This window comes from Halichoerus grypus, chromosome 9, assembly GCF_964656455.1.
Source record: "Halichoerus grypus chromosome 9, mHalGry1.hap1.1, whole genome shotgun sequence".
Classification (NCBI taxonomy): Eukaryota; Metazoa; Chordata; class Mammalia; order Carnivora; family Phocidae; genus Halichoerus; species Halichoerus grypus.
Window position 1 is genome coordinate 136,912,940 of NC_135720.1, and position 27,886 is coordinate 136,940,825.

Below are 27,886 nucleotides of genomic sequence, written 5' to 3' on the forward strand. Positions count from 1 at the left end.
GAAGTGCCTCTGTGCCAGGGGGTGAGATGGATTTTGGAGTTGCCCAGACCAGGACTCAAGCCCAGCTCCTCCACTAACTAGCTGGGTGACCTTGGGCAAGTTACTTAAGGCCTCTGAGCCTTGGCTTCCACATCTGCAAAAAATAGGGTAATAAGACTAAGCTCACGGAACTATGTGAGGTAACATTAGATATGATGGGAACTGTCAGTAACAGCTAGCTTTCATCTTCCTAGCATCCAGTAGGCAACCTTGCATAAGTTTAAGGAATTAAGACAAAGCTCATGTGGCATGAGTTCTCTCGTGCAAATACCTCTTCTCCTGGGCCTTGCGAAGTCATTTACTGAGCATGGGACCTTTACTAAACATCCTTCCAGAGGAGGACTAGGTACCCCACTACCACTATGGGAAACTGTGAAGGTGCAGCCTGCTCCTCTGGGTGGTCTCTGCATTAACAGGTAATGATATGTTGCAAGGTCAACATCTAATCTCAGGACAAAGGCAAGCTTGATTGCAAAGGACAGGACAGGAGTCCTGTACGTGAGGCTGGAAAACAGTAATGTTGCTGTGCTGCACAACCATCAGGCACCATGAAATGAGGTAGTTCCAAACTTACAGGAGAACAAGGGTGGAAGGCAACCAATCACTGAATAATTCTGAATTCCGGGGTTGTCCTGGGCACTCCTACAGCACACACTTAGATCATGTCTTTTTAGTCACACTGTGAGCTCTTTGAATACAAAGAATGGGTCTTCAGCATCTTTTACCTGACAGAGTACCAGGCCCATAGCAGACATAATAACATTTAAGAAATAAGTGACTACATCTGTTAATGGATGGATGGACAGATGAGGGAGTTTCAGACCATGTAAACTGACCACCTAAGTGGTTATTTCACATAACAGGCTTTCAGAATCCCCTGAAAACACAAGCCTTTATTTCAAAAACTAGTTCTGAAAACCAGAAAATGTTTCCCAGTGCAAAAGTGACTCCAACAATACTGTCAAGTGCAATGATGCATTAAACTAGTTCATTCAATCCCTCATTCATTCAACAAACACTTACTAAATCATCACATGCCGGGCACCATGCCAACTGATGGAGACAAGAGGAATAAAATGTGGTCCCTTGAGGGGGGCTGCACATTGGTCAGTTTTTTTAGACTTCCTATGTGGTTCTGTGCAGCCAGGGTGGGGAAGGGCTGCCCAGGACCACTGTCTTCCGAGAGCCTGCACAGAGTGTACCCACCAGTTCTGAAGACCACAGGCCAATCCCTCTTTTCTTCTCCCAATTTCCCAGTTTCTACCTTTGCTCCCTTAAATGGTAAAAATCTCAATGAATTATTTATTGCTTTTGCAACTATTGAATAATGTTCCTTGTGGTTACCTTAAAGAGAAAGAGAAGATCCAAAAAGAAAATATTTTAGATTTAGCTTTTTCAGAAACAAACTATGAAATCTATTTTATTTTGTTCTTTTAATTCCAGTGTATTTAACATGTAGTGTTATATTAGTTTCAGGTGTACAACATAGTCAACCATTCCCTATATCAGTGCTCATCATCTTAAGTGTACTCTTAATCCCCTCCCTTTGTTTCACCCAGCCCTCCACCTATCTCCCCTCTGGTGTTCTGTTTGTTCTCTATAGTCAAGAGTCTTGTTTTTTGGTTGTCTCTTTCCTTTGTTCATTTGTTTCTTAAATTCCCCATATGAATAAAATCATATGGTATTTGTCTCTCTGATTTATTTCACTTAGCATTATACCCTGTAGCCCCATTCACATTGTTGCAAGTGTCAAGATTTCACTCTTTATGGCTCAATAATATTCCATCATATGTGTATACCACATCTTCTTTATCCATTCATCAACTGATGGACATTTGGGTTGCTTCCATAATTTGGCTATTGTAGATAATGCTGCTATAAACATTGGAGTGCATGTATCCCTTTGAATTAGTGTTCTTATATATATGTTTTTAAGAAAGCTTTTTTTTTTAAAGATTTTATTTGACAAAGAAAGACACAGCGAGAGAGGGAACACAAGGAGGGGCAGAGGGAGAGGGAGAAGCAGGCCTCCCACCGAGCAGGGAGCCTGATGTGGGGCTCGATCCCAGGACCCTGGGATCATGACCTGAGCTGAAGGCAGACACTTAAGGACTGAGCCACTCAAGTGCCCAGTGTTCTTATATTTTTTGTGTAAATACCCACTACTGCGATTGCTGGATTATAAGGTAAATCTATTTTTAAATTTTTTGAGGAACCTCCATACTGTTCTCCACAGTGGTTGCACCAGTTTTCATTCCCACCAACAGTGTGGGAGGGCTCCTTTTTCTCCACATCCATGTAAACTCTTATTTCCTGTATTTTTTATTTTAGCCATTCTGACAGGTATGAAGTGATATCTTATGGTTTTGATTTGCATTTCCCTGATAATGAGTGATGCTGAGCATCTTTTCATGTGTCTGTTGGCCATGTGTATGTCTTCTTTGGAGAAATATCTGTTCATGTCTTCTGTCCATTTTTTAATTGGATTATTTATTTTTTGGGTGTTTCAGTTCTTTACATATTTTTGATATTAACCCTTTATTGGATATGTCATTTGCCAACATCTTCCATTCAATAGGTTGTCATTTGGTTTTGTTGAGTTTCTTTTGCTGTGCAGAAACTTTTTATTTTGATGTCATCCCAATAGATTATTTTTGCTTTTGTTTCTCTTGCTCAGGAGACCTATCTAGAAAGATGTTGTTACAGCCAATGTCAGAGAAATCACTGTGTGTTCTCTTCTAGGATTTTTATGGTTTTGGGTCTCACAAAAACAAAGCTGAAGTATCACAATTCCAGATTTCAAGTTATATTACAAAGCTATAGTAATTGAAACAGTATGGTACTGGCACAAAAATAGACAAAGATCAATGGAACAGTATAGAAAGCCCAGAAATAATGCCAAAATTATATGGTCAATCTTTGACTAAGGAGGCAAGAATATGCAATGGGGAAAAGACAGTCTCTTCAAGAAATGATGCTGAGAAAACTGGACAGCAACATGCAAAAGAATGAAACTAGACCACTTTCTTACACCAGACACAAAAATAAACTCAAAATGAAATGTATTTCTCTTAAACTGAAAGCTCATTGACCCAAACTGTTTAATTAATGTATATTTGGGACAGTGTGGGTCTCTACAAATTTTAGTATTTTTTCTAGTTCTGTGAGAAATGCTATTGGTATTTGGATAGAGATTGCATTAAATCTGTAGATTACTTTGGGTAGTATAGACATTTAAATAATATTCCTCCAATCTATGAACATGGTATATCTTTTTATTTGCTTGCTCATGTTTAATTTTTTTCACCAATGTTTTGTAGTTTTAAGAGTATAGGTCTCTCATCTTCTTGGTTAAGTTTCTTCATTGGTATTTTATTCTTTTTGGTACAATTGTAAATGGAATTGTTTTCTTAATTTCCCTTTCTGCTGCTTCATTATTAGCGTAATGAAATGCAAGATTTCTTTATATTAATTTTGTATCCTGCAACATTACTAAATTCATTTATTCTGATAGTTTTCAGGTGAAGTCTTTAGGGTTTTCTAAGTATATTACCATATCATCTGCAGTGACAATTTAAATTTTTCTTACTAATTTGGATGTCTTTTATTTCCTTTTCATCTCTGATTGCTGTGGCTAGGACTTCCAGCATTATGTTGAATAAAAGTAGTGAAAGTAGGTATCTTTGTCTTGTTCCTGATGTTAGATGAAAAAAATCTGTTTTTCACAAGTATGTTGTTAGCTGTGGGTTTTTCATAACTGGCCTTTATTATGTTGAGATATGTTCCCTCTAAACCCACTTTATTAAGAGTTTTTATGGATGTATTTTGTTAAGTGTTTTCTCTATTCAGATGATATGATTTTCATCTTTCATTTTGTTAATGTTGTGTAATCACATTTTTTTTTTTTTGCAACTATTGAATCATCCTTGTCCCAAGAATAAAGCCCACTTGATAAGTGGTGAATAACCCTTTTAATATATTGTTGAATGTAGTTTGCTAATATTTTGTTGAGAATTTTTGCATCTATGTTCATAAGGGATATTGGCCTATAGTTCTCTTTTTTTGGTTGTGTCTTTGTCTGGTTTTGATTACCAGGGTAATGTTGGCCTCACAGAGTGTATTCAGAAGCTTTCTTCCATCTTCTATTTCTTTTGGAATAGTTTGAGGAGAATAGGTATTAAATCTTTAAATATTTGGTAGAATTCAGCTGTGACACAATCTGGTCCTGGACTTTTGTCTGTTGGAAGTTTTTAGATTACTGATTCAATTTTGTTACTACTAATTGGTCTGTTCCAATTTCCTATTTCTTCCTGATTCAGTTTTGAAGATTGTATGTTTCTAGAAATTTATCCATTTCTTCTAGGTTGTTCAATTTGTTGGCATATCATTTTTCTTAGTAGTTTCTTAAAACCCTTTGTATTTCTGTGGTATCAGCTGTCACTTTTGTTTCAAATTTTATTATTTGGGTTCTTTCCCCACTTTTGTTTTCTTGATGGATCTGGCTAAAAGTTTATCGATTTTATCTTTTTAAAGAACTAGATCTTGGTTTCATTGATCTCTTGTGGGTTTTAAAAAATTTCCTTCCTTCTACTAACCTTTGGGTTTGTTTGTTTTCTAGCCTCTTTAGGTGTAAGGTTTGACATTTTTCTTATTTCTTGAGGTAGGCCTGTATCACTATAAATTTCTATTTTTTTTAAGACTTATTTTTTTAAAGATTTCATTTATTTGAGAGAGTGCATGTGTGTGTGTGTGAGAAAGAGAGAGAGAGAGAGCATGAGCAGGGGGAAGGGGCAGAGGGAGAGGGAGCAGACTCCCCGCTGAGCAGGGAGCCTGATGTGAGACTTGATCCCAGGACCCTGAGATCATGACCTGAGCTGAAGGCAGATGCTTAACTGACTGAGCCACCCAGGTACCCTAGGCTTTATTTATTTATTTTAGAGAGAGAGCAAGGGGAGAGGCAGAGAGAGAATCCTAAAGTAGACCCCCCCCACTGAGCATGGAGCCTGACTTGGGGCTCAATCCCAGGACTCTGAGATCATGACCTGAGCTGAAATCAAGAGCCGGATGCTCAACCGAGACATGCAGGTGACCCTACATTTCCCTTTTAAAACTGCTTTTGTTGTGTCCCAAAGATTCTGGCTGTTGTTTTCATTTGCATTTGTCTCCATGTATTTTTTTATTTCCTCTTTGATTTCTTCGTTGATCCATTGGTCGTTTAGTAGCATGTTGTTTAACCTCCACGTGTTTGTATTTTTTCATTTTTTTCTCATGATTGATTTCTAGTTTCAACCCATTGTGGTCACAAAAATATGATTTCAAACTTTTCAAATTTATTAAGACTTGTTTTGTGGCCTAACTTGTGACCTATCCTAGAGAATGTTGCATATGCACTTGAACATGTATTCTGTTGGTTTTGTATGGAATGTTCTGTACGTATCTGTTAGGTCCATGTGATGTAATGTTTCATTCAAAGATACTGTTTCTTTTTGAATTTCTGCCTGGATGATCTATCCATTGATTTAAGTGAGGTGTTAAAGTCTCTTACTGTCAGTTTCTCCCTCTATGTCTATTAATATTTGCTTTATGTATTTAGGTGCTCCAATGTTGGGTGCATAGATATTCACAGTTGTTATATCTTCTTGTTGGATTGATCCCTTTATCATTATGTAATGTCCTTCATGGTCCCTCATTAGAGTCTTTGTTTTAAAGTCCATTTTTTCTGATATAAGAATTACTACATTGGGTGTGGGTTTTTTTCTTCCATTTGCATGGAATTTTTTTCAGCCCTTTACTTTCAGTCTATATGTGTCTTTACTCTGAAGTGAGTCTCTTGTAGGCAGCATATGGATGGGTCTTGTTTTTTCGACCCATTCAACCACCTTATGTCTTTTAAGTGGGCCATTTAAACGATTTACATTTATTTTTCTTTTGACCTTTATTATTTATTTAACACCCAGTGCTCATCATAACATGTGCCCTCCTTAATACCCATCACCCAGCTACCCCATCCCCCCACCCCTCTCCCTTCTGTAACCCTGTTTGTTTCCTGGAGTCCAGAGTCTCTCATGGTTTGTCTCCTTCTCTGATTTCTTCCCATTCAGTTTTCTCTTCCTTCCCCTGTGGTCCTATGCGCTATTCCTTATGTTCCACATATAAGTGAAACCATATGATAATTGTCTTTCTCTGCTTGACTTATTTCACTTAGCATAATCCCCTCCAGTTCCATCTATGTCGATGCAAATGGTAGGTATTCATCCTTTCTGATGGCTGAATAATATTCCATTGTATATATGAACCACATCTTCTTTATCCATTCATCTGTTGAAGGACATCTTGGCTCCTTCCACCACTTACATCTAAAGTAATTATAGATGGGTATGTACTTATTGCTATTTTGTTCATTGTTTTCTGGTCATTTTTTTGTAGCTTTGCTATGTTTCTTCTCTTGCTGTCTTTCCTTATGATTGGTGACTTTCTGTAGTATTACACTTTTACTTATTTTTTTATGTATATTATATTAAGTTGATGGTCACTTAAGTTTGAACACATTCTAAAAGAACTTTTTTATTTCCCTTTCCACATTTTATGTATATGTTGTCCTACTTTACCTTTTTATTTATAATTTTCATCCAATTATGGCCTTTTATTTTCCATTTAAAGAAGTACCTTTAACACTTCTTGTAGGCCAGTTTGGTGGTGATGAGCATTTTTAATTTTTGTTTGCATAAGAAATTCTATCTCTCCTTCAATTCTGAAGGATAACCTTGCCAGGCAGGGTATTCCTGGTTGTAGGTTTTCTTTTTTTCAGATAGGCCTGGATTGTTCTGAGGTGCTTTGTGCCTGTGCCACCTTGATGAGAAAGCTAAGGCTGTAGTGAGTACCGACTACGGGTGTCATGGTGTGTGCCATGCTGGGGCCACCTTAGTGGGATGGCTGGAGCTGGTGTGGGCTAGGTGCCTGGGGCTCACTGAAGAGGTAGGCTGGCTAGGGTGCCCAGAACCCTGCTCCTACCCATGCTATCATGGTGGTGGAGGAACATTAACCAGGGTGCTCATAAGCCTCTGTGACCTCAAGAGTTCCATCAGCTCCCTGCCATTTGGCAATACTCTAAGGCTAGCTCCTTTGTATTCCAATTGATCCTTGAAGCTATGGCTTTTTTCCTGTGCCCCAGAGCATCCGGGGCTGGTATGGACTAGGGGCCCAGGGCTTTCTGGGTGGCAGGTCAGCTATCGTGCCAGAACCCTGTTCCCATCTGTGCTGTCAAAAAGGAAGGAAAATACAAACCACGGTACTCACCAGCCAATGCAACCCTGAGAAAGTTCCAGCAGCTCCCCAGTCATTTGGTAGTGTCTAGGCCCAGTTCCTTTATATCCTAGGTGGTCTTTTAAACCATAGATTTTTTTTTTTGCCCCACTGCAAATGAATCTGCTTAAGATCCCTCAATACCATTCCTCCCCACTGCAGTTTGCAACACTGAGGAAGAAGGATTCCCTTCATTATCATGTCTCCATCTCTTTTGCTGTTCTCTATGTGGTCTTATCTTTTGCTGTACAGAAGCGGTTCAGTCACCCCTCAGCTCTTCAGGAGAATTGCTCTATAAATAGATGTAGATTTGGTGTATCCATGGAGGAAGTGGGCTCAGAGTCTTCCTATGTCACCATCTTGATCCAGAACTCCAAAAAGTTTTCAATTTACTTTGCCCAGATCCATCAGAAGAATCACTAACTACAACAGCTATACATTATGAAATGTATTACTTAATAAGACTTAAAAGCCTAAATTACCTCCTTGATCCACAGGCTGCAGAATGGATATTGTTTTAGCAGGCATGAAGACAACATTCAGCTCATTGTCCATCTCCACCTGAGCTCTTGGGTGACCAGGTACATTGTCAATGAACAGTAATGTTTTGAAAGAATCTTCTTTCCTTCTTTCTTCTTTTCCACCTTTCCTGTCTCAACAGTGAGCTGAAAATATTCAGGAAATCATGTTGTAAACATGTGCTGTCATCCAGGCTTTGTTGTTCCATTTATAGAGCACAGGCAGAGTAGATTTAGCATAATTCTTAAGGGCCTTAGGATTTCCAGAATGGTGAAGGAGCATTGGCTTCAACTTAGTAACTATATTAGCCCCTAACAAGAGGTTCAGCCTGTGCTTTGAAGTTTTGAAGGCAGGCACTTACTTCTCTGTAGCTATGAAAGTCCTAAGATGGCATCTTCTTCCAATTGAAGGCTGTTTCATCTACACTGAAAATCTGTTGTTCAGTGCAGACACCTTCATTAACGGTCTCAGCTCGATCTTCTGGAGAACTTGCTGCAGCTTCTCCATCAGCACTTGCTGCTTCACTTTGCACTTTATGGAGGAGGCTTCTTTCCCTAAACCTCATGAACCAACCTCTGCTGGCTTCAAACTTTCCTTCTGAAGCTTCCTCACATCTCTCAGCCTTCACAGAATTTAGGCTTTGGCTTAAGGGAAAGTTATGGCTGGTTTGATTTCTCCAGAACACTAAAACTCTCCATATCAGCAATAAGACTTTTGCTTTCTTATCATCCATGTGTCCACGAGAAAAGAACTTTTCATTTCCTTCAAAAACTTGTCATTTATATTCACAAGTTGGCTGTTTGGTGCAAGAGGCCTACCTTTCAGCCTATCTTGGCTTTCAACATGCCTTCCTCACTAAGCTTAAGCATTTCTAGCTTTTGATTTACAGCGATAGATGTGTGATTATTCCTCTCACTTGAACCCTTGGAGGCCGTTGTCGGGTTAATGGGCCTAGTTTCAGTGTTGTTGTGTCTCAGCGAACAGGGAGGCCTGAGGAGAGGGAGAAAGATGGGGAACAGTGGTTGGTGGAGCAGTCAGAACACATACATTTCTCAGCTAAGCTCCTTGTCTTATTTGGGTGGGCTTCATGGCACCCTAAAACAGTTACAATAGTAACATCACAAATCACCAGAATAGATATCGTTAAAAAGTTTGAAATATTGTGAGAATTACCAAAATGTGACAGACATAAGTAAGCAACAGTGTTGGAAAAAATGGTGCCAATAGACTTGCTTGACATCTGGTTGTCATGAACCTTCAATTTGTAAAAAAAAAAAAAAAAAAAAAAAAAATTTGGCAAAGCAAAGCACAAGAAAGTGAAGTGCATGAAAGGAAACATGCCTACACTGAATAAAGCCCTGCAATAAGAAAAATATGCCTAAGGGCCCATTTCTGTCTGACATACAACATCTATAAGCCCGGATTCCAAAGGCTTGAACTTGACTCCATTCAGTAATGAATGAGTGATTCTTAGCAGACACTAGAGGGACCAATGGTCCATGTTTGCCCAGGACTGAAGGGTCAGTAGAGTCACTAGCATGACAGGATGGTTGGTCACCCTAGAGATCACCAATCTTCTTGCTACCAAAATTCTTCATTCAGAAATGAAGATGTTTAAATACAGTGAAACCTGAACATAAATCATATTGCAAATTCAAAGATTTCTCTGTAACATGGATTACTCGATGATACACTTTGTGCCCATGGTGATATATACCATTTTTACTAGTGTGCAGTTTTCTTGGTCTTGAGCCTCAAAATGTTCTTGTTGGAAAAAGTCCCAGACAGATTTTAAGCACCTACATCCCCTTCCCCGTAACCTCCCTCATGGACCAGAAAGGTAGGATTGCCTCAATGTTACCTGGTTAAATTGGGGTGAGCCTCAAACACTGGCCAAAATGTGCTGCTTTTCAACTTCCATTACCTTACATAAGGCCTAGAGTTCAGGTTCTAGTATTCTCCCCCAGCACCATATAAACTCTTCAAGGGACCAGCACATCAATTCACATGTCATTGTCTTAAGAGAAGCAGCAGGAGGATACCTCTTGGAAATACCAACTGCCACCAGCTCTCTTGGGACTGCCTTGGATTTTAATCTCTGCTCCTTCACTAACTTTGTGACTGTGGGGACAGTTAACAAACGTCCCTCTGATTCTCCATTTCCTCATCTGTAAAAAGGGTTTAAGCCTACCTGCAAAGGTGGGAATGAAGATAGGAAATCAAACCAAAAATCAAAACCGTCCAAGCGCCTGACATAGAGGACAAATTGAACATGTTATAAATGCTCAAATTTGAAACAAGTAAAGCCTTAAGTTTGTGCATATTTGTTAAAAGACAGAGAAACACACAAATATACACACATGCTTCAGAATGCCGAGTCTCCACTCACAGAAACATAAAACAACCTTCTGTTCAGAAACATTTCCTTTATATAGAAACACAGTATTCACTCAGTATGAAACCAATTTTTGACCATCTGATTTGAAGAAATTCTCTCCTCCCAAGGCATTTATTTGAGGGCACACCATTGTACCATACAATTATCAGCATCATCATTATTATTTTGCACATTTAATACCATGTTTCCTTCTGCCACATAGAATTATCACCCAATAGAAGTCCCTGAAAGGAACCACAGCACATTCATAACAAAGATAGAAAATCATCTTCAATGTCTGCTTTCCAATATGATGATTCAACTAAAACAGGTTTCATCAGCTGCAAAATCAGAAAAGTGAAAATCAGCCCATGTGTGCATCATAGCCATGATCATTCACCCCTCTATGAAATGGGGGGAGCAAAGAGAAAAATGTTGCTTCTTACCAAGCTCCTATATAAATTTACTTTAAAAAAATTATTTAAAAGACATTCTGCTGCCTCTGATGGTGCAAACATTTGGGTGTTTTCTCAGGGCCATCCCTGGGCAAGGCAGATGGCGCATGTGAAATGGAAAACAGTAGCCCTTCCTAGACTCCTGGGGTACGTGCCCAGGAGGCTTTCTGATTTCCAATCTTGGCTCAGTTCAAAGGAAAAAGGGAAGAGTCCTATCCCTGGGAAAAAAAAATGCAGCCTACTTCAGGGCATGCCTGACTTTCAGTCCATTCAAGTGTTCACGGCAAGTCCTCCGGGGTCCTTTTTGCAGGATCCCTCTCCTCCACGGTCTTCTGTGTAGTCGCTGTGGTCAAAGGGTCTGGGGCTTCCCCAAGAACAACTGTGTCTGGGTATGTTCAGGAAGACAAGCTCCGTCAGCAACCACCTTCTGCCTTCTGGAGCAGGTGCCCGGGTTCCAGTGGCTGGAAATCATGCCAGAAAAGCAAAGACCCAGCAGCCCAGAATGGACGGTCTCTGCAACACCAGCAGTCTCCACATTCCTCCACACCACTCAAATGTCCTCGGCAATATTAAATCAACTGGACATGGCTAACTTAATCATAGAAAAGGCTTTATAAAATACTCCCTGCATTTAAAAAAAAAAAAAAAAGCATGTAAACATCACTTCTAAGTCCCTGGCGAACCCTTGAGCCTTTGATCTCCTCTTTCTGATGTTTTGCTGTTTTACCTGCTCAGCTTCCTTGGAGGTATCAGTCTTTTTTTTTCTTATTAACGGAGTTCAGAGTCTGAGGCTGCCTCTGGATATGAGCGTGTGGTTTGATTGGCAGAAAGAGTATTATCAGGAGACTTATGATGTGTAAATAAAAATACATGGACCTAGAATAAAACATACGCAAAAATTGCACACAAGGATACAAATGGGAAATGTCGCATGGATGTGATTACATCATCTGCAGTCCAGCAAGTAGCTTGCTTCAGTCCACCCCATGAAAACTCCAGTAGGTGAGCAGGCCAGAGATGGACCAAAACCACAGGACTGGGTAGAGCAAACCCATCAGCCCATCTACAGATAGACCCATAGTGCTGTCCCACTGCTATGAGCAAACTAAGAACATTAATCCCACGACAGTCAGAATCCCCTAATGTTCAAAATATAAGGACACACAGGAAAATTCAAACCCTGTATTCTGTACAAATGCAACTTATACTTTAGCCGATGTACTCAAGTATAAGGGGTTCTTCTCGTGTGTGTGAGGAGCCAGAAGAATCCAGATTTTCAAAACCTACTCCATGACTCTGAAAATAGCTTTCATCCAAACTAATAAGAAACAAGTGTTGCTTTTGAGTCTGTGGGCTTTTATTGCGTAAATGTGGTGTTCAGCACGCTGAGCACAATGTAGACAGTAACTACTGGCATATCTGTAAATGTAATTAGAAACAGCTTGCATTTGTACAATTGTTCTAGATCCTTTTGAAAAGGCTGAACTTAGACTTTCTCCAACGCTCTTTGAAGATCAAAGGAAAAATAATGTTAAAAGGAGGGAAAAAACCCTACAATGGATTCATGCATCATTCCTCAGCTTCTGTGATCACAAGGTCAGACCCATTAGAATCCGATAATTCACATATTCCCTAAACTTCCCCGAAAATGTCTACAGAATAGTCAGGACTTCTAACAGAAGCAAACACATCTTCACTGACTTTTCTTTCAATATGCATTTACTGCTTAGGATGTACAAAGCATTAAACCGGGATTTATAAAAAGGCAAAGCCCGCATCTCTTTCTTCAGGGGAATGGGAAACAAGTATAGGAGGTAAGGTAGAGTAGTTCCCCGACCCCACCCCTGACCGAGCTGGAGGACATGTTCCAAAACCCCCAAGTGGATGTCTCAAACGGTGGATAGTACTGTACCCTCTATATACTATGTTTCTCCCTATATGTACCTACCTATGATACACTTTATGATTTAGGCACAGTAAGAGATTAACAATAATAATGAAATAGAACAATTATAACCATATACCATAATAAGTTATGAGAATGTGGTCTCTCCTCTCTCAAAATCCAGTACAACAGTACTGTACTCACCCTTCTTGTGATGATGGGAAATGATTAAATCAGTAGCATGGAGCTACTCCTGACCTTCTGACCATATACATCAGAAGGAGAATCATCTGTTTCCGGAGAGCAACTGACCATGCATAACTGAAACCATGGAAAGTAAAACCTGCGGGGGGCGGGGGGGCGCTCCTACAATTGAAACAGCCCCAGGCAAGTGAGCAACTCACTTAGTGTCTAAACCAGAGCACTGAAACACTGTCTCAACAGGTGTAAACTAGGGTTCTCAACAGGCAACCCCAGCCATAGATTTCAAAGTCTGCACACCTATGTACTTTGTTCTTTTCCTATGTGGCCAGATCTACAATGGAACAATTATGTTAGATTAAAGCCAAATATTTTGGGAGTCAAGGGAAAAAATATTTCAATCCCCTTCCAAAGTTTAGGAACCTATTCTGACCCACCATATTTCTCTAAAATTTTAAGACCTATCTTTTTATTATGGAAAAACTCAACATTTATTGAGCATGCTAGGGCTGAACTAGTTACCCCAGAGGCACAGATGAATAAGGCATAGTTCCCACTCTCAAGGACTTTGTTCTCTTCAAAAATGTCTACACAAATTCTAACATCCACACACACTGAATTTAAGAAAGGGTCATCTACTTAATGTATATGGATTTGCTTTTCAAAATGAGTTCACAGAAAGATTCTGCTGTGGACTAAATATGATGGTATTTGGAGAAGTAGAGGTAGTCTGTTTGGGGTGGGGCCCTATGATGGGATTAGTGCCTTTCTAAGAGGATAAACAGGGGCCAGAGCTGTCCCTCTCTCTCGTGTCTCTCTCTCTGCCAAGTGAGGGCACAGCAAGAAGGCAGCCTTCCTTAAGCCAGGAAGACAGCTTTCACCAGAAACCGAATCTGCTAGCACCTTGATCTTGGACTTCCCAGCCTCCACAACTGTGAGAAATGTCTGTTGTTGAACTCACTCAGTCTACACTTAGTCCTAGCATCCTGAGCTAAGACAGGTTCTTTCATAACACATTTAAGTGTTCACTTGGGACTCATTTACAACTTAAAGAAGATTAGGTAGGAATTTAAAGCTATGAAGTCACTATAGATTGAAAACTGACTACACTTAAAAATAAAGCAGGTCTGAAATTTAAATGGTAGGCAATGAAAGACAGGCTGAGAAGTGGATTTGCATACACCTGCCATTCATTGCTGGTTACAGAATTAGCCCCAAGTGGGGAACAGATCTGGAATGCTTCTAGAACGGTGCCTATCAGACAGAAGGTATTAAATGGTTTTGAGTTGAATGCAGCCATTTCTGCTATCACGTGAAAAAAAACTCCCACTCAGCAGTATCATGCACTTAAAATACTGGGGCGTACGGAGGTATGGGGGGGTCATGTTAGAAGCATACAACTCGAAACCTGTGAGATCTTGTAACCGGAGCACTAACAAGAACAATTAGCACTGAAGCCAGGCAGATAGCTTGATGTTAAAATGGAGAAGACCGGAAAGGGCAAATATTGGCTGAAGGGCCCAGAGATGAGGGGAAGGAAGATGGAGCTGTGTGCAAGGGGGGCTGCCCTCAAGGCGGGCATAGAGGAAGGAAGCCAGCTGAGAGCCAGGGCAGAGCAGGTGCTGTGGGGGAGGGGGGAGCGGTGTACCTTGAGAGGGACCCCCCAGTGTCCATGTTCTTACTCCAGAGCTGCAGGGGCTCATGCTCTTCCCTCCGTAGCAGCTACACGGATTAGAATTCTTTCCCACTATTCTGGCATCCCTTGTCTAGAAACAGCTGTATATAAACCAACTCAACTGCCACATTATACTGACATAACTCCTATGACCTAATTGGTGGTACAGAAACAGACTTCACTAGCATTATATACTTTCCTCCACCTTCTTGGCCTATAACCTGGGCCGGGGGGGGGGGGGAATCTCTCTGCTTCTAGACCTTGCTATCTGTGTATTGAGTAATAAAAGCTTCTTTGATCATTTCTGACCAGTGCAACAATGACCAGGAAATCCCCACTGACGAATAGGGCATGTTTGCGTTGTTTAGGTTTGGAGCATAGCTAGGACTTCAGAATAATCTAGAAAAGCCTGCACAACATTCAGTAATACAAGTCAGCGCTGACGGAGCACAGACGATATGCCAGGCAGTGGGCTGTGCCCTTTGCACGTTTACTCATTTCATTCCTAACAACGGCGCTTTGTGATAGACTCGAGCCAGGTAAGAGAGTTCATCACTTGTTACAGGTCACACACCAGTTGGCAACAGTAGAAAAACACTACACCAACCTCAGGAAAATAATAAAAGCAAGCAAGAGGAGGTTCACAGCTCCTCGGGACCACTGGGGGTTGAATATAAAGGCCTGACCCCCATTCCTTAAAAGGCCTCTTGTGTCTGGTGTGAGCCATCTCTTCCCTCCCCCCCTGCAGCTCACACCATAAGCCCCCCACGTGCACACCCGCACTGGCATCCCCTAGGGCACCGAGCTCACCCGCAGACCCCGCAGGTCATCCCAGTCGGCTGCGGTCGCCTTCTGTCCTGTTCTCAGGAGGCTCCCCCCCAAGACTCCAACATAGCCTGACCCCCAGGAAAAAGAGGCAAGGGCAGCACATTTCACCCTCTGAGTTTATCATCCAGATAGAGCCCTTCAAAATTCATGGTCCTAGCATCCCTTCAGTACGTTAGGAATGTCTGAAAGGCTGCCCGCCAGCTTCGCTCAGATGTACTGCTGTGTGGGGCGCCTGCGTGGCTCAGCTGGTTAAGCGACTGCCTTTGGCTCGGGTCATGATCCCGGCGTCCTGGGATCGAGCCCCGCATCGGGCTCCCTGCTCAGCGGGGAGCCTGCTTCTCCCTCTGACCCTCTCCCCTCTCATGCTCTCTCTCTCAAATAAGTAAATAAAATCTTAAAAAAAAAAAAAAAGGAGAGGTATTGCTGTGTGTCTGTTGGGATCCCTGGGATAACCATGTCCTCCCAAAGCTGTCTATGGACATTTTCACGTCGAAGCTGTATTTAGAAATTCTTAATACCGAGTGATCCAATTAACCAACTCCTAAGTCAAACACAGAGAAGACAGAACAGTGTGCCAAAAAGCAATTGAGAAGGATGGAAACTCACTTGTATAAGCTGATGGTTGGCTCAACTGCCAACATGACAAAGGGTGCAACGGTGTAAGAGACAGCCAGCTGAGTGACTGCCCAGGTGACCACATCATACACAACCTTGAGGGCTCTTGAGGAAAGGAAGTAACATCTGTAGTTATTCCTCACCTGCAAGCCAAGGAAGCCGGGGGCGGGTATGAAAAATAGAAACAACTTTTATTTTGTGCATGTAGGCGTTATACTTCAGGAATATAGGTGATCAAAAGTACCGTTGCGGTTTTTATTATCATCAATATATATATTTATGTCCACTGCAGACAAATGTTCAAAGAACAAAGAACTAAACAAAAAAAGAATTTACTTTTTGACCTCTCCTCAGAGAAAAGTACTGTTTACAAACTTGGCACATATCCTTCCAAGCCTTTCTCTATTCATGCATATCCATATTTGCATTTTCACTGAGGGCACGGATTTTCTAGCCTGTTTTCATTTAGTAATGGGTCAAAAATCTTATTCCATGTCAGGAAATATTAATCTGATATAATTTTAATTATGGAAAAGTTAGCTTTCCCATAGTTAATTTGTAGGTCTTCTGACATATGGGACTAGATTTGCCTCCAGAAAGACACCTAATTCCAAGACCCAGGAACCAAAGCCAGAGCTAAAACAATGGCTGGCTTAGAAGCAGATTAGCCCCAAAGCAGGAAAGGCTTCCCGAGGCTGCCTTGGTAGGTTACAAACTCCTTCTTGGCCCCAGGTTCAAGATACTGCCAGAGCTCCATCCATGGGGGATACATGAGAGGTATCAGAAAGCCCATAAGACACTTCATTACTGAGTTCATTCTCCTGGGAATCCTGTTCTATCAACCTTCTCCATCCCCCTACCTACCTCATTTGTGAAAAATATGTCCAGGCCATCCAAAAGAAAGGCTTTATATAAATCAATGCTTTTATACCAACTGAGATCACAGAGCTAAAGACATCTTCAGGAATAATACTCTGGATATATTAATAAACAAAATTTTGGTCCCTGTTTTAGTTTGTCCTGGTCATCTGCTCTTCACATTTCTTTTATAATCCAAGTAGGTAGATAAATGGGAGAAGAGAAAAGGTGTTCTTTGTTTCCCATGTACAATATATACTTTACTTTTAAAAGTAAACTCAATTCTCATTCTTATTTACACATATATTCCAGCAAACATTCACCTAGCTAAAACAGGAATTCCATGGGGAAGGGACTCTTGTTCACTGTGGTATCCCAGTGCCTAGAACCCAAACTGGCACATAGGTGGGCTCCGGAAATATTCATAGAATACATGAATTACGGAACGAGTGAATAGCTCTGTTCAGGCTCCTAAATTCACACCCAAAATACAGTTTGACAAATGTCATTAGAAATTCCTGGCACCTGAATTAGGAAAGCAACAATCATTATCAAATTGCAACTAAATCAATACAAAACTCTATTTGACAATCAGAGCACGTGGAGTTGTAATGACTTACATACATGCTCATCTCATTCTTTAAGGACAGGCGTATTTTTTATGTCTTTATCATCCTGCTCTACAACCAGCAGATGATAGGAACACTCTAGGACAAACTGAAGGCTACCCCCAAAAACCTAGAGAACCGAATTTATAAAATTCACAAAGAATTTCACACAAACTAATTTACTGGATCAGGCACAAGAACATGAAAAGTTAGAGCAATCTCTAACAACACAGTTCCTATGGCTACAATTTTACTGTCTGCACAGACTGTGAATTATTTCTAAGCTTAGGATAATGAACTGAGAAATTAAGATGAGTATAAGCAAAATGAAGCCTACAGAGCCTCAATTACTAATCTTCATCTGTAATCGGTAGACTTTCTGTTTAATGATTAAAAATTTTTTCAGCCTCTATAGAAATGGGGCCCCTGGGTGGCTCAGTCAGTTGAGCATCCAACTCTTGGTTTCGGCTCAGGTCATGTACTCAGGGTTGTGGGATCAAGCCCCACGTCAGGCTCCAAGCTTAGCACAGAGTCTGCTTGTCCTTCTCCCTCTGCTCCCCACCCCCACTCACGTGCTCGCTCTCTAAATCTTCAAAAAAATTTTTTTCATCTCTTAAGGTATTAAACATTCATTACTCCTAAAATTCCTTTTTGCAAACACCGTCTGTGAACAACATGAAAACAGTTCATTTTATGGCCAAAAATTCCTATATATTTAAGGAGTTCTCTAATGACAAACACAGAGGCATCAGATTATTAAGGAAAAGATCCTACAACCAAAAGAAGCTTACCGTTCTGGCTGCTACTGTGATGAGGATTCCAGTTAAGAAGGTAAAATAGTATCCAGGATAGACACCATGCCACAAGGCAGACAAGACAAAGGTTAGCACCGTGGGGTACCATGGAACCCGCTCATAGCATACTCTATGAAGAGAGGAAGGCACGAGTCACAGGTCAGACCAAAAGCATCTACCTACACTTGTGTCTTCAGACCAAAATCATCTGATCAGTCCCCTCTTGGGGACTTGCAATGCAATCCCAGCTGCCTGAACTCCACATGCTGAATGCTACCAGACAGGCCAGTCACAGTCCAGTCATTTGGGGAGAGGAATATGAAGTTGTAACCTACATGAAACTAAATGATCTAGACACCATCATACTATGTTTAATAAAAGTCCAAGTGGTCACTCTATACAGTAGGAGTTCCTGCCTTATAGGAGCTTACTCCACCAATACCCTAATCTACTGGGAGTACTTATGGATAAGTGCCACTGGCACTAAGAATTTTAAAATCAGGATAGCCTCTTTAGAATATCCTCAATTCATCTTTCCAACCTGGCCCCCATGCCACCCAACTAGGCAGTGCTGCAAAACCCTTTCATCTCTTTTGGCAATGACTCCAGCCCAAAATCAATGTGTCGGTTACTGACTTTTCAGCTCTTCCAGTGTCCGTTGGATTTCAATCCATGAGTTTGCTTTAAACAGTGATATTGTGAGGATCTAGAAATTGTCTGCAAAGACCTTGGAGATCTTTGACGCTTGGTTGTCTATTAAAGCAAATTCAATCTACAAATCGCCAATGGCACTATGTGGCTTACTAAACAAGAGCACCCAAATAAAAAATAAGATAGGAATTCAAAGAGTTAACACCAATCCAGCTCTGCATGGGTTGTCAAAAGTAACTGATTTGAACCCAAACTAAGGATTATGGCTCCCTTTTCATACAAAGAAAGAGAAAGAATTTGGGGAGAGAAACACAGGACTGGGAAGCCACTTGCAATGTTTCTTTGAAATGGGGTAGTTTGCCCAGGTATTTGTTTCTTACACTCTGTATCTTTAGTACAAATAAGACATTTCATTTTCTAAAATGACTTTTTAAAATTCTTTTTATTTATAATGTGCTCATGTATGTTCAGTCATCTTAGAACATAAACTCCTAATGGAGACAGTAGGACTCTTGGTACATTGGGATTACCCAATATACAGAAATAGAGTTTTATGCTAAAATTATTGACAAAATACAGGGTGCCTGGGTGACTCAATTGGTTAAGCATCTGCCTTCAGCTCAGGTCATAATCCCAAGGTCCTGGGATTGAGTCCTGCATTGGGCTCCCTGCTCAGTGGGGATCCTGCTTCTCCCTCTTCCTCTCTGCTACTACTCCTGCTTGTGCTCCCTCACTCTCTTTAAAGATTTAAATCTTTAAAAATAAAAGTGAAAAAAATAAAAATTATTGACAAATTTAATAGCAATAATAGGTGCAAATTTTCTAAAATTGCACATTCAGATCAACTTTCGGACAATGGTGCACGAGCTTACTTTGGAGGTGTTACTATTGTCTCTTACCCCCATGTTGTGACCCGTGAAAAATGCTATGGATCAAAACCAGAATCTCCAGCCTCATAGTTTCATACTCTCCCTGCACTCATGAGATAGGAATATTCACTAGCTAGAGTTTGTTGCTTCAAGGATAGCATATTACACATAATAAAATTAAAAAAAAAAAAAGATGAACATAAAATCAATTCATGTGAGTTCTGAAAACAAAACAAAACAAAAAACAAAAAAAAGGATAGCATATTACTAGTTCTATATTAAGTCATGTTTCCAATTCTGGAACGTGTAGAGAAACAAAAGGATAGAAACATGAACAAAAAACACAAAGTGAAAAAGCATAAATATCTGGGGTACCATAAAGCTTTTAATGCTAGGGATAAATGGAAATCGTCAGTGATCTGATGTCAACGTTGACCCTCCTTGACCTTTGAGCAATGTACCCTCTTCTATGTAAGAGGGGGGCACAACACACAGGTTAAGAGCCTGGCTCTGGAGACAGTCTGTTGGGGCTCTTCTCTAGTCCTCATTGGCTGTGTGACTCTGGGCAAGTGACATAACCTCTCTTGTGTTTCACGTTCCTCATCTGTAAAATGGGGCTAACTACCAACCTCTCATGGGATTGCTACGACAAGGAAATGAGTGGTTGGTACACGGGAATGGTACTGTGAAGCGATCCACTAAAATAAATATGCTACATTGTAACCTTCTCACATTACTACTTCTCTACTTTTCCATTTCCAGGGCATAGATGTTAATACAAAACAAAAGTGTCAGGTGACACATCACGCCTGGCAGAGCTGCCACTCGTCTGGTGACTCCCATCTAAACATATTCCCATGCCATGAGGAATGAGGTCATTTGTATTTTTCTTACCGCTTCAGCCAAGTAGCTGTCTGAATATTCCAGTTTTCTAAGTACATTTTGAAACTTGTGGCAGTCTAGAAAGAAGAAAATAACACCTGTCATTAGCTTTAAAAATACCCCAAGTAATGGAAAGTCGTCCCCAGAATTGCCCTGGTGGCAGATGAGATGTGTAATTTCAACAGAGACTCCTCCATCAAGAGTAGATCAGCTGTTCTATCCCATGCAGTAAAATTTTCTGGTATTTATAAGATTTACTTTGCACCAAAACTTGGCTTGCAAAGTCTTCATTTCCCTCAAAATATATTTTCAAATTAGAGGAAAATTGAAGGAATGTCTTGTAGGTTTTTCTTCCACTCTGGTTAAAAAAAAAAAAAATTTTTTTTTTTTAAGTCATCTGAGTTTTAAAACTAAACACTCTCTCAAAGGGGCTTTGCCACCGGAAAGGTTTAATCATGTCAATTTAGGGCCTTTCTGGAGACAGCCTACGTTTGTCATCATTCACTACGTGGCCATCTATAAACTAGGTCAGTCTTTTGAAGGTATTCTACAAATAGCTGCTCAGGTTCAAATGCTTCCAGTTGTATTTAGAAGAGTGAGAGATTTTATGCATGAAGGGGTCTCAATATGAAAAAGAAAACAAACATCACCCAACTGGCAATGATATGGGTACCAAAGAAGAGAGATTCTAAAATAAGCCATCAATTGGGTTTTCTCATTAAATTCAAAAAATAAAAAATTTTTTAGAAAAAGGTCTTATCAAAGGCTGGTAGTAGAAAGCATAAAGCAAACATTCAAGAACCAGGATTCCTAATAAAGGTGGAAGTGCCCCATTTTCCTCTTTCAACCATAAGAAAATCTTAGACCACATACTGGCTTAACATAGTATGCTTGGAAAGAAGGAGAGAGATGAGAGAGGGATGGATGGATGGATGGATGGATGGATGGATGGAGCGAGCTATAAACAGATAGAGGATAGATAAATTGTATTATAACTTCTTATTTCAAAACCCTGAGGGGTGTTATTTATGTCTTTGCTGGCTAATAAAATGTTATATGCACAGCTTCAATGTACCTTACCTAAATCAGACTTCCTTGGTTTTCTTTTAGCTCTTTGCTCTCGATCAACGCTACTGAGTATGCAAACTCCCTCCTTCTGGTTTTCTTTAATAATAAAGATAGAACCTAATAACTTAGCCCCTTACTCTGACCACACACCCACAGTGAAAGGACTGTGTCTTGGTGTACTGGTGGGCAGCCAAAGGCAAAGGGGAACCACTGTAAAGGACACGTATCCACAGCGCTCCGAGGCAGCCAGCAGTGATCCAAGACTTTTGAGGAAGAGAAGAATTTTAGTGGGAAAAGGGAACAAAATCATAACACATTTGGACTCTCTTGGATCATCATCTGTATAGAAATGAGAACACTGGGACGCCTGGGTGGCTCAGTCATTAAGCGTCTGCCTTCGGCTCAGGTCATGATCCCAGGGTCCTGGGATCGAGCCCCGCATAGGGCTCCCTGCTCCGCGGGAAGCCTGCTTCTCCCTCTCCCACTCCCCCTGCTTGTGTTCCCTCTCACGCTGTGTCTCTCTCTGTCAAATAAATAAATAAAATCTTAAAAAAAAAAAAAGAAAGAAATGAGAACCTTGAAGATTATCTACACTGCTTTCCCAAAAATGAGAAAGGTTGTTCTGGAGGCTGCAACTTGGTTTAAGCCATTTAAGATGAAGAGAAGCCTCAGGCATTAAGAAGGTGGAGAACAGGGGCGCCTGGGTGGCTCAGTCGTTAAGCGTCTGCTTTCGGCTCAGGTCATGATCCCAGGGTCCTGGGATCGAGCCCCGCATCAGGCTCCCTGCTCCGCGGGAAGCCTGCTTCTCCCTCTCCCACTCCCCCTGCTTGTGTTCCCTCTCTGGCTGTCTTTCTCTCTGTCAAATAAATAAAACCTTTAAAAAAAAAAAAAAAAAAAAAAGAAGAAGGTGGAGAACATCCACCATGTCTCCTTCTGGCCGAGTGTCCACCTAACGGTAAGCAGGTAGTCGGTCTCCACATCCCTGGTTTCTTGCTCTAGATGCATATCCCCTTCTGCTCAGATTCTCCAGTGGCACCTGCCTGCTCTCTGGTGGGTGGAAAACCATGACCAACAGCACATCTGAGTCACCTGGCTAGAGAAGCAGCCCTTCTGTAAGTTGAGAACATTGTCCTTACTCCCACCTAGCAGAAAGGAGGAAAGGGTCAAAGCCTGGGCCTTCCCCTCTGCTCTGAGGGCTCACAATGCCAGGAAAGCCAAGAATGATGTGGCCCCAAAGAGCCCACCTCTGAAGATGAGAACATCTTCAGTGCTGCGGTCCATGAACAAAGCCAGAGAAAGACAAAATCCACACAGAGTCTAGTGGCCTAAAAGCTATGTGCCATGACCATTCTTCGTAAAAGTAAATGGATTAGAAATGGTTCAAAAGGAACCACAGCGAATGCTTGCAATATTAAAAATCTAAATACAGGAGCTTCCTGTCTGTATTGACTGAAGAAAGTAGAAGGTGAAACAAGAGAAAATGACATTTGTACTTTCTAGTTGAGAGAACAGGAATGTAAGCCACAGAAAGATTTTCCTGGCTCTTTTTCAGATTTCTGCATGTCATTCCTTGAACGATTACAACTGTCAAGAAAGTAGGTATCTTTAAAAAACAGGAAAAATTCTAAGACACAGAATGTCCAGGAGGCTGCTGGACCGGGCATGCCCTGATCGCTTTCCCTTGGACACTCTGAGGAAGAGCTTCCAGGGATAACGCAGAGCAAACTATTCGCTTTATTCACCGTGGAAGCTTGATTCAAAAGCACAATGAACTCACCTCAATTTTCCAGATGTTTAGGTTAGAAAGCAGATCCCAACAGAAATTTCCATTCTTATCCACTCCGCTGAACCCAAAGCCAGCTGCATTATTCACGGCGTCAGCTATGGTTTTTAAAACAACACATTAGGATATGGAACAAAAGTCACATTGCTGCTTTAAAAGATATTAACTGTCTGTCTAGCTTTAAGACTGAGAAATGGGCAGTAGTTTCTCCTTGGAAAAGAAACCAAAACAATTGAAAGGACCTGGTACCATTAGAAATCACAGAAACCTTTTGGGCTCTTTGGTGGGCTTAATTTTTATTCATTCATTTTTATTCATTCATTAGCACTTAGTGAGCACCTGCTAAGTCAGAAGGCACGAGATGCTCCTAAAAACGCAAAATGAGATATAATAAAAGAAAAATGAACCGGAACAAAGCAACAGGATTTAGTGACCCACTTGATGGAAGGGGAGAAAGGGAAGAAGGTAAACATACATCTAAGCTCAGAAGCAGAGGCCAGAAGAAAGAGGGGACCCAGAGGACTTGGACAGGTCCAAGAGCTGTCATTAAAGCTCTCATGACAAGAACGGATTGCATTAAAAGTCAGGAGGAGAACCAGTTCTGAAAGAGAAATTGGAGCTCATTCTGGACATACTAAGCATGACATGCCAGTAGGTATCAGCCAGGGCTGCCAAGATACAGTTAGACAAGTTTAGAGCACAAGACAAAGAGCAGAGCTAGAGATGTGAATTTGGGGCCAGCCACCACGGAGACCACACGTGGACCCAATTACCAAAGCATCCTACCCATAGTCAGTTTGAGAAAGCTCCCATTTCCATCTTTATTCCACTTCACGGAACTATAAGAAAATGTCCCCCTGCAGTGAGTATAACATTTCTAATTCCTTAATTATGCGATGTTGTAATCAAATAGAGACCTGATGAAATCAACATACTTTTATTATGATGACCAAAAAGGCTAATTGTCTCTTTTCACTTAGTTCAAGTTAATTCTGTTAGAATATTTTCTTTAAAAAAGAAATAAACTTCACCCAAAAAAACAAATAATCCAATTAAAAAATGGGCAGAAGACATGAACAGACATTTCTCCAAAGGAGACATCCAGATGGCCAATAGCCACATGAAAAGATGTTCAACATCACTCATCATCAGGAAAATGCAAATCAAAACTACAATGAAATATCACCTCACACCTGTCAGAATGGCTAAAAAACACAAGAAACAACAAGTGTTGGTGAGAATGTGGAGAAAAAGGAAGCCTCCTACACTGTTGGTAGGAATGCAAACTGGTGCAGCCACTGTGGAAAACAGTATGGAGGTGCCTCAAAAAATTAAAAATAGAACTACCCTATGATCCAGTAATCACACTACTAGGTATTTGCCCCCCAAATACAAACATACTAAGAACTACATGCACCCCTATGTTTATAGCAGCATTATTTACAATAGCCAAGCTATGGAATCAGCCCAAGTGTCCATCGATAGATGAATGGATAAAGATGATATATATATACAATAGAGTATTACTCAGCCATAAGAACAATGAAATCTTGCCATTTGCAACAACATGGATGGAGCTAGAGGATTACAATGCTAAGTGGAATAAGTCAGTCAGACAAATACCATATGATCTCACTCCTACGTAGAATTTAAGAAGACAAACAAAGGAAAAAAAAGACAAACCAAGAGACAAACTCTGAACTACAGAGAACAAACTGATGGTTCCCAGAAGGGAGGTGGGACAGGTGATGGGGATTAAGGTGTGCACTTGTCATCATGAGCACCAGGTGACGTATGGAAGTGCTGAATTACTATATTGTATACCTAAACTAATAACACTCTATGCTAACTATACTGGAATTAAAATAAAAAATAATTAAACTAAATCACAGCACTGTAAGGCCTTAGATCTGGGGAGATCTTAGAGAACTCTTTCTTGAGGCACTATTCATTCTTTCCCATAGAAGTTCAGGTCCAGCTCCAGAGCGACTTCTGAAGGGTTACTCTAAAGAAAAACAACCTGTTCTAGGTTTGTCTCCTTTCTTTTTGGCATAGTTGGTGAATTAACACTGTTTATCTTATGCTTGGCTTCACTGGGAAATGATCTAGTTTCTTTTAGAAAGAAGGATGAGAATTACTGAGAGCTGCTGGGTCATTCTCCCAAGCCAACAGGATGGAAACTCAGTGGAAAAGGAAAAGAACAACGAAGCAGGGGGTGAGCCCGTTAAGAAACGAAGTTTTAAATGTGTGGGAAGAAACTGTCGATGACAAGATAAGCTGAACCAGGAGAAGAGGAACTCTTTGGGGTCTGTTTTGGACACGAAAACCAAGGGCTGGCCGGATTGTACGGGACCAGCAGCCCTTCAATTCCCCCTCCTACCTCCAAGCTCGTCTAAAACCCAGAACAACTACTTCTCTTTCGGGTGCCCACAATCTTCCCAGGACTTTATAAGCACTCTCCAAGCACTCTCATTCAGCACTCCCAGCGGGGTGTGAAGATGCCGGGGGAGGGCGAGCTCTAGAGGCAGAGCCCCTGGCTTCTGGGTCTCCGCTGAGCAACATACTGAACGTATGGCCTCGAGAGAGTTGTCTATCATCTAGAAACCCATTCCCTTGATAAGAAAATGGGTATGAGCATGGTACCTATCTCAAAGCCACGTTGGAAGAATTAAATGAGGCATGAATGGTGCTCCTGGCACAGTGCTTAGCCCAAGTCAGCCCTCGAGAAATGTTAGCTGTTCTCCCAGACCCATCTTGTCAAGGCTTAGTGATGCTAACATTCGGTTCACTCAGGTGGTCAACAGTGCCAGGCTCTGAATGCTAGAAAGGATTCTGATCCCACCACCTGAGTGACTAGGAGTCACTCTGAAAGACAAAGGAAGGACCAGAAGGGTGGCTCTCAGAGGCTGCGTCGAGAGGCTGGGGACGTGCTTGCTCTCCGTCGTGCATTTCACCACCGTTTATCCAAAATGTGGTTTTGTCTCTGAGCAGTTAGAGGTTCTAAGTTCACCAGCCCCAAACTGGCTTTACTTGTATTGTCTATTGTATTATTACAGATAAATTAACTTGGACACCCATATTTTGGAGGTTGTGATCCTTGGAACACAGCCCGGGCTGAAGTTGAGTCTCACTAATCAGTACTAATTAGGGGGAAACAACCAGAATTTTACAATAAGTCCAAAGAAAATTGCCTTAATTATTTCAATATAAACAGTAACGAGAGCGAGGCTAACACGGTGGAGCTCAGCTGAGATTCATGAAGAGACTAGCTTTAAGGATTAAATTCATAATCACGTAGAATTAGTGCATCAATTATATGTAAATGATGTTTTAAGGAACTGGATAAAACAATTATTCGGTTAAGCAGTTTAAATAATCCCAGTTAGACTATTCATTGCTTCTTTATTCATAAATGATACAAAGGTTAATTTCAGACCAGCCCGTGCAATCTAAACTGTAACAAAGTTCGAACTGAGGCCGTACAAATTAATGAAGTATTTCTCCTGAAGCTACCTCCCCAACCCCCGCAAAAGAAAAGATAAATGGAAAGGGGTATAGAAAAGAGCCAAGCCCACGGAGAAAGCTACCCACAGAAAAGGGTGCTCCCAGTATCCAGGGCACTCCCAAAACGGCAGAACGATGCCAGACGCCCCCCGTTGCCTAGAACCCCCTCCCCACCCACGCCCCCACCAGCACAACCCACCTCGAGTTAGACTTTCCCTAGGAGGCCATGCAGGGCCTTGCTTTCCTCCTAAAGCGGGAGCTGATTTAGTCCAGAAGCCAGCCCTTAAGCCCTAGGATATGGAATATGGGAGCGGGAGAGGTAGGGAGAGGAGAGAGAAAAGGAAGGGTAAGTGAAGACGTAGAAGGCAGCCAAGGGGAGTGAGCTGTTATCTCTTCCTCTCTCTCTCTCTCTTTCTCTCTCTCATTCTCTCATTTGCAAACACACACACTCAGGTTAGAGCAAAGTGAAAATATTAAGTATTTCACGTAGGAAAATAAGCCTGGTGCTCCAAGCTGGGTTCCAACTATAGTATGTATCATGCCTACCTACTGAAGAAATTATCATTCTTAAGTCATAAAGCAAGTGCAGAAAGAGGAATAAGGCTTTTGAAGCCTCCCAAAACAACCGGTCTCTATTCATCATCCCCTCTGGATTGTTGGCGTGGGACAGCTCGCCACATTCCTGCCTGGTCGGTATGCCTGTCCCTGTGCCCACGGACTGTTAACAATTCTGATGGCAGAGAAGAGGGCTTACTCACCTTTGCATTCCTCCTGGCACAGAACCTGGTGCGTGACAAAAACTCCCTGAATTGAACCAAAGGTGACAAACAAAACTTCCCACGCTGCAAATGTTTTAAAAGCCCTCAGTTCGATCTTTCTGGCCAAGTGTCACATAAATACCACACTGGACTGAACTTCTCCCTGAACATTTCGACCTTTAAAAATAATTTAGACCAGGACTTGGGGAATGAAG

General features: G+C 41.2%; 1 protein-coding gene across 7 annotated transcripts in view; it reads right to left on the bottom strand.

The window, feature by feature from the left end:
- Nucleotides 1–1,487: 1,487 nt before the first annotated feature.
- The window catches only part of MBOAT1 (membrane bound glycerophospholipid O-acyltransferase 1), a 114,470-nt gene continuing 88,071 nt past the window's right edge, over nucleotides 1,488–27,886 (bottom strand). For 2 of the 7 annotated variants that reach the window (XM_036099408.2, XM_036099413.2), the window contains 5 exons: nucleotides 23,404–23,507; nucleotides 20,571–20,635; nucleotides 18,154–18,286; nucleotides 15,888–16,039; nucleotides 10,267–11,568 (listed from right to left, as the gene is read on the bottom strand). In XM_036099408.2, the coding sequence (XP_035955301.1) occupies nucleotides 11,442–11,568; nucleotides 15,888–16,039; nucleotides 18,154–18,286; nucleotides 20,571–20,635; nucleotides 23,404–23,507 (581 nt within the window). In that variant the 3' untranslated portion in view covers nucleotides 10,267–11,441. Of the gene's footprint in view, nucleotides 8,851–10,266; nucleotides 11,569–15,887; nucleotides 16,040–18,153; nucleotides 18,287–20,570; nucleotides 20,636–23,403; nucleotides 23,508–27,886 lie in introns of those variants that run through there. The other 5 variants (XM_036099410.2, XM_036099409.2, XM_078055735.1 and 2 more) reach the window with 5 other exon arrangements.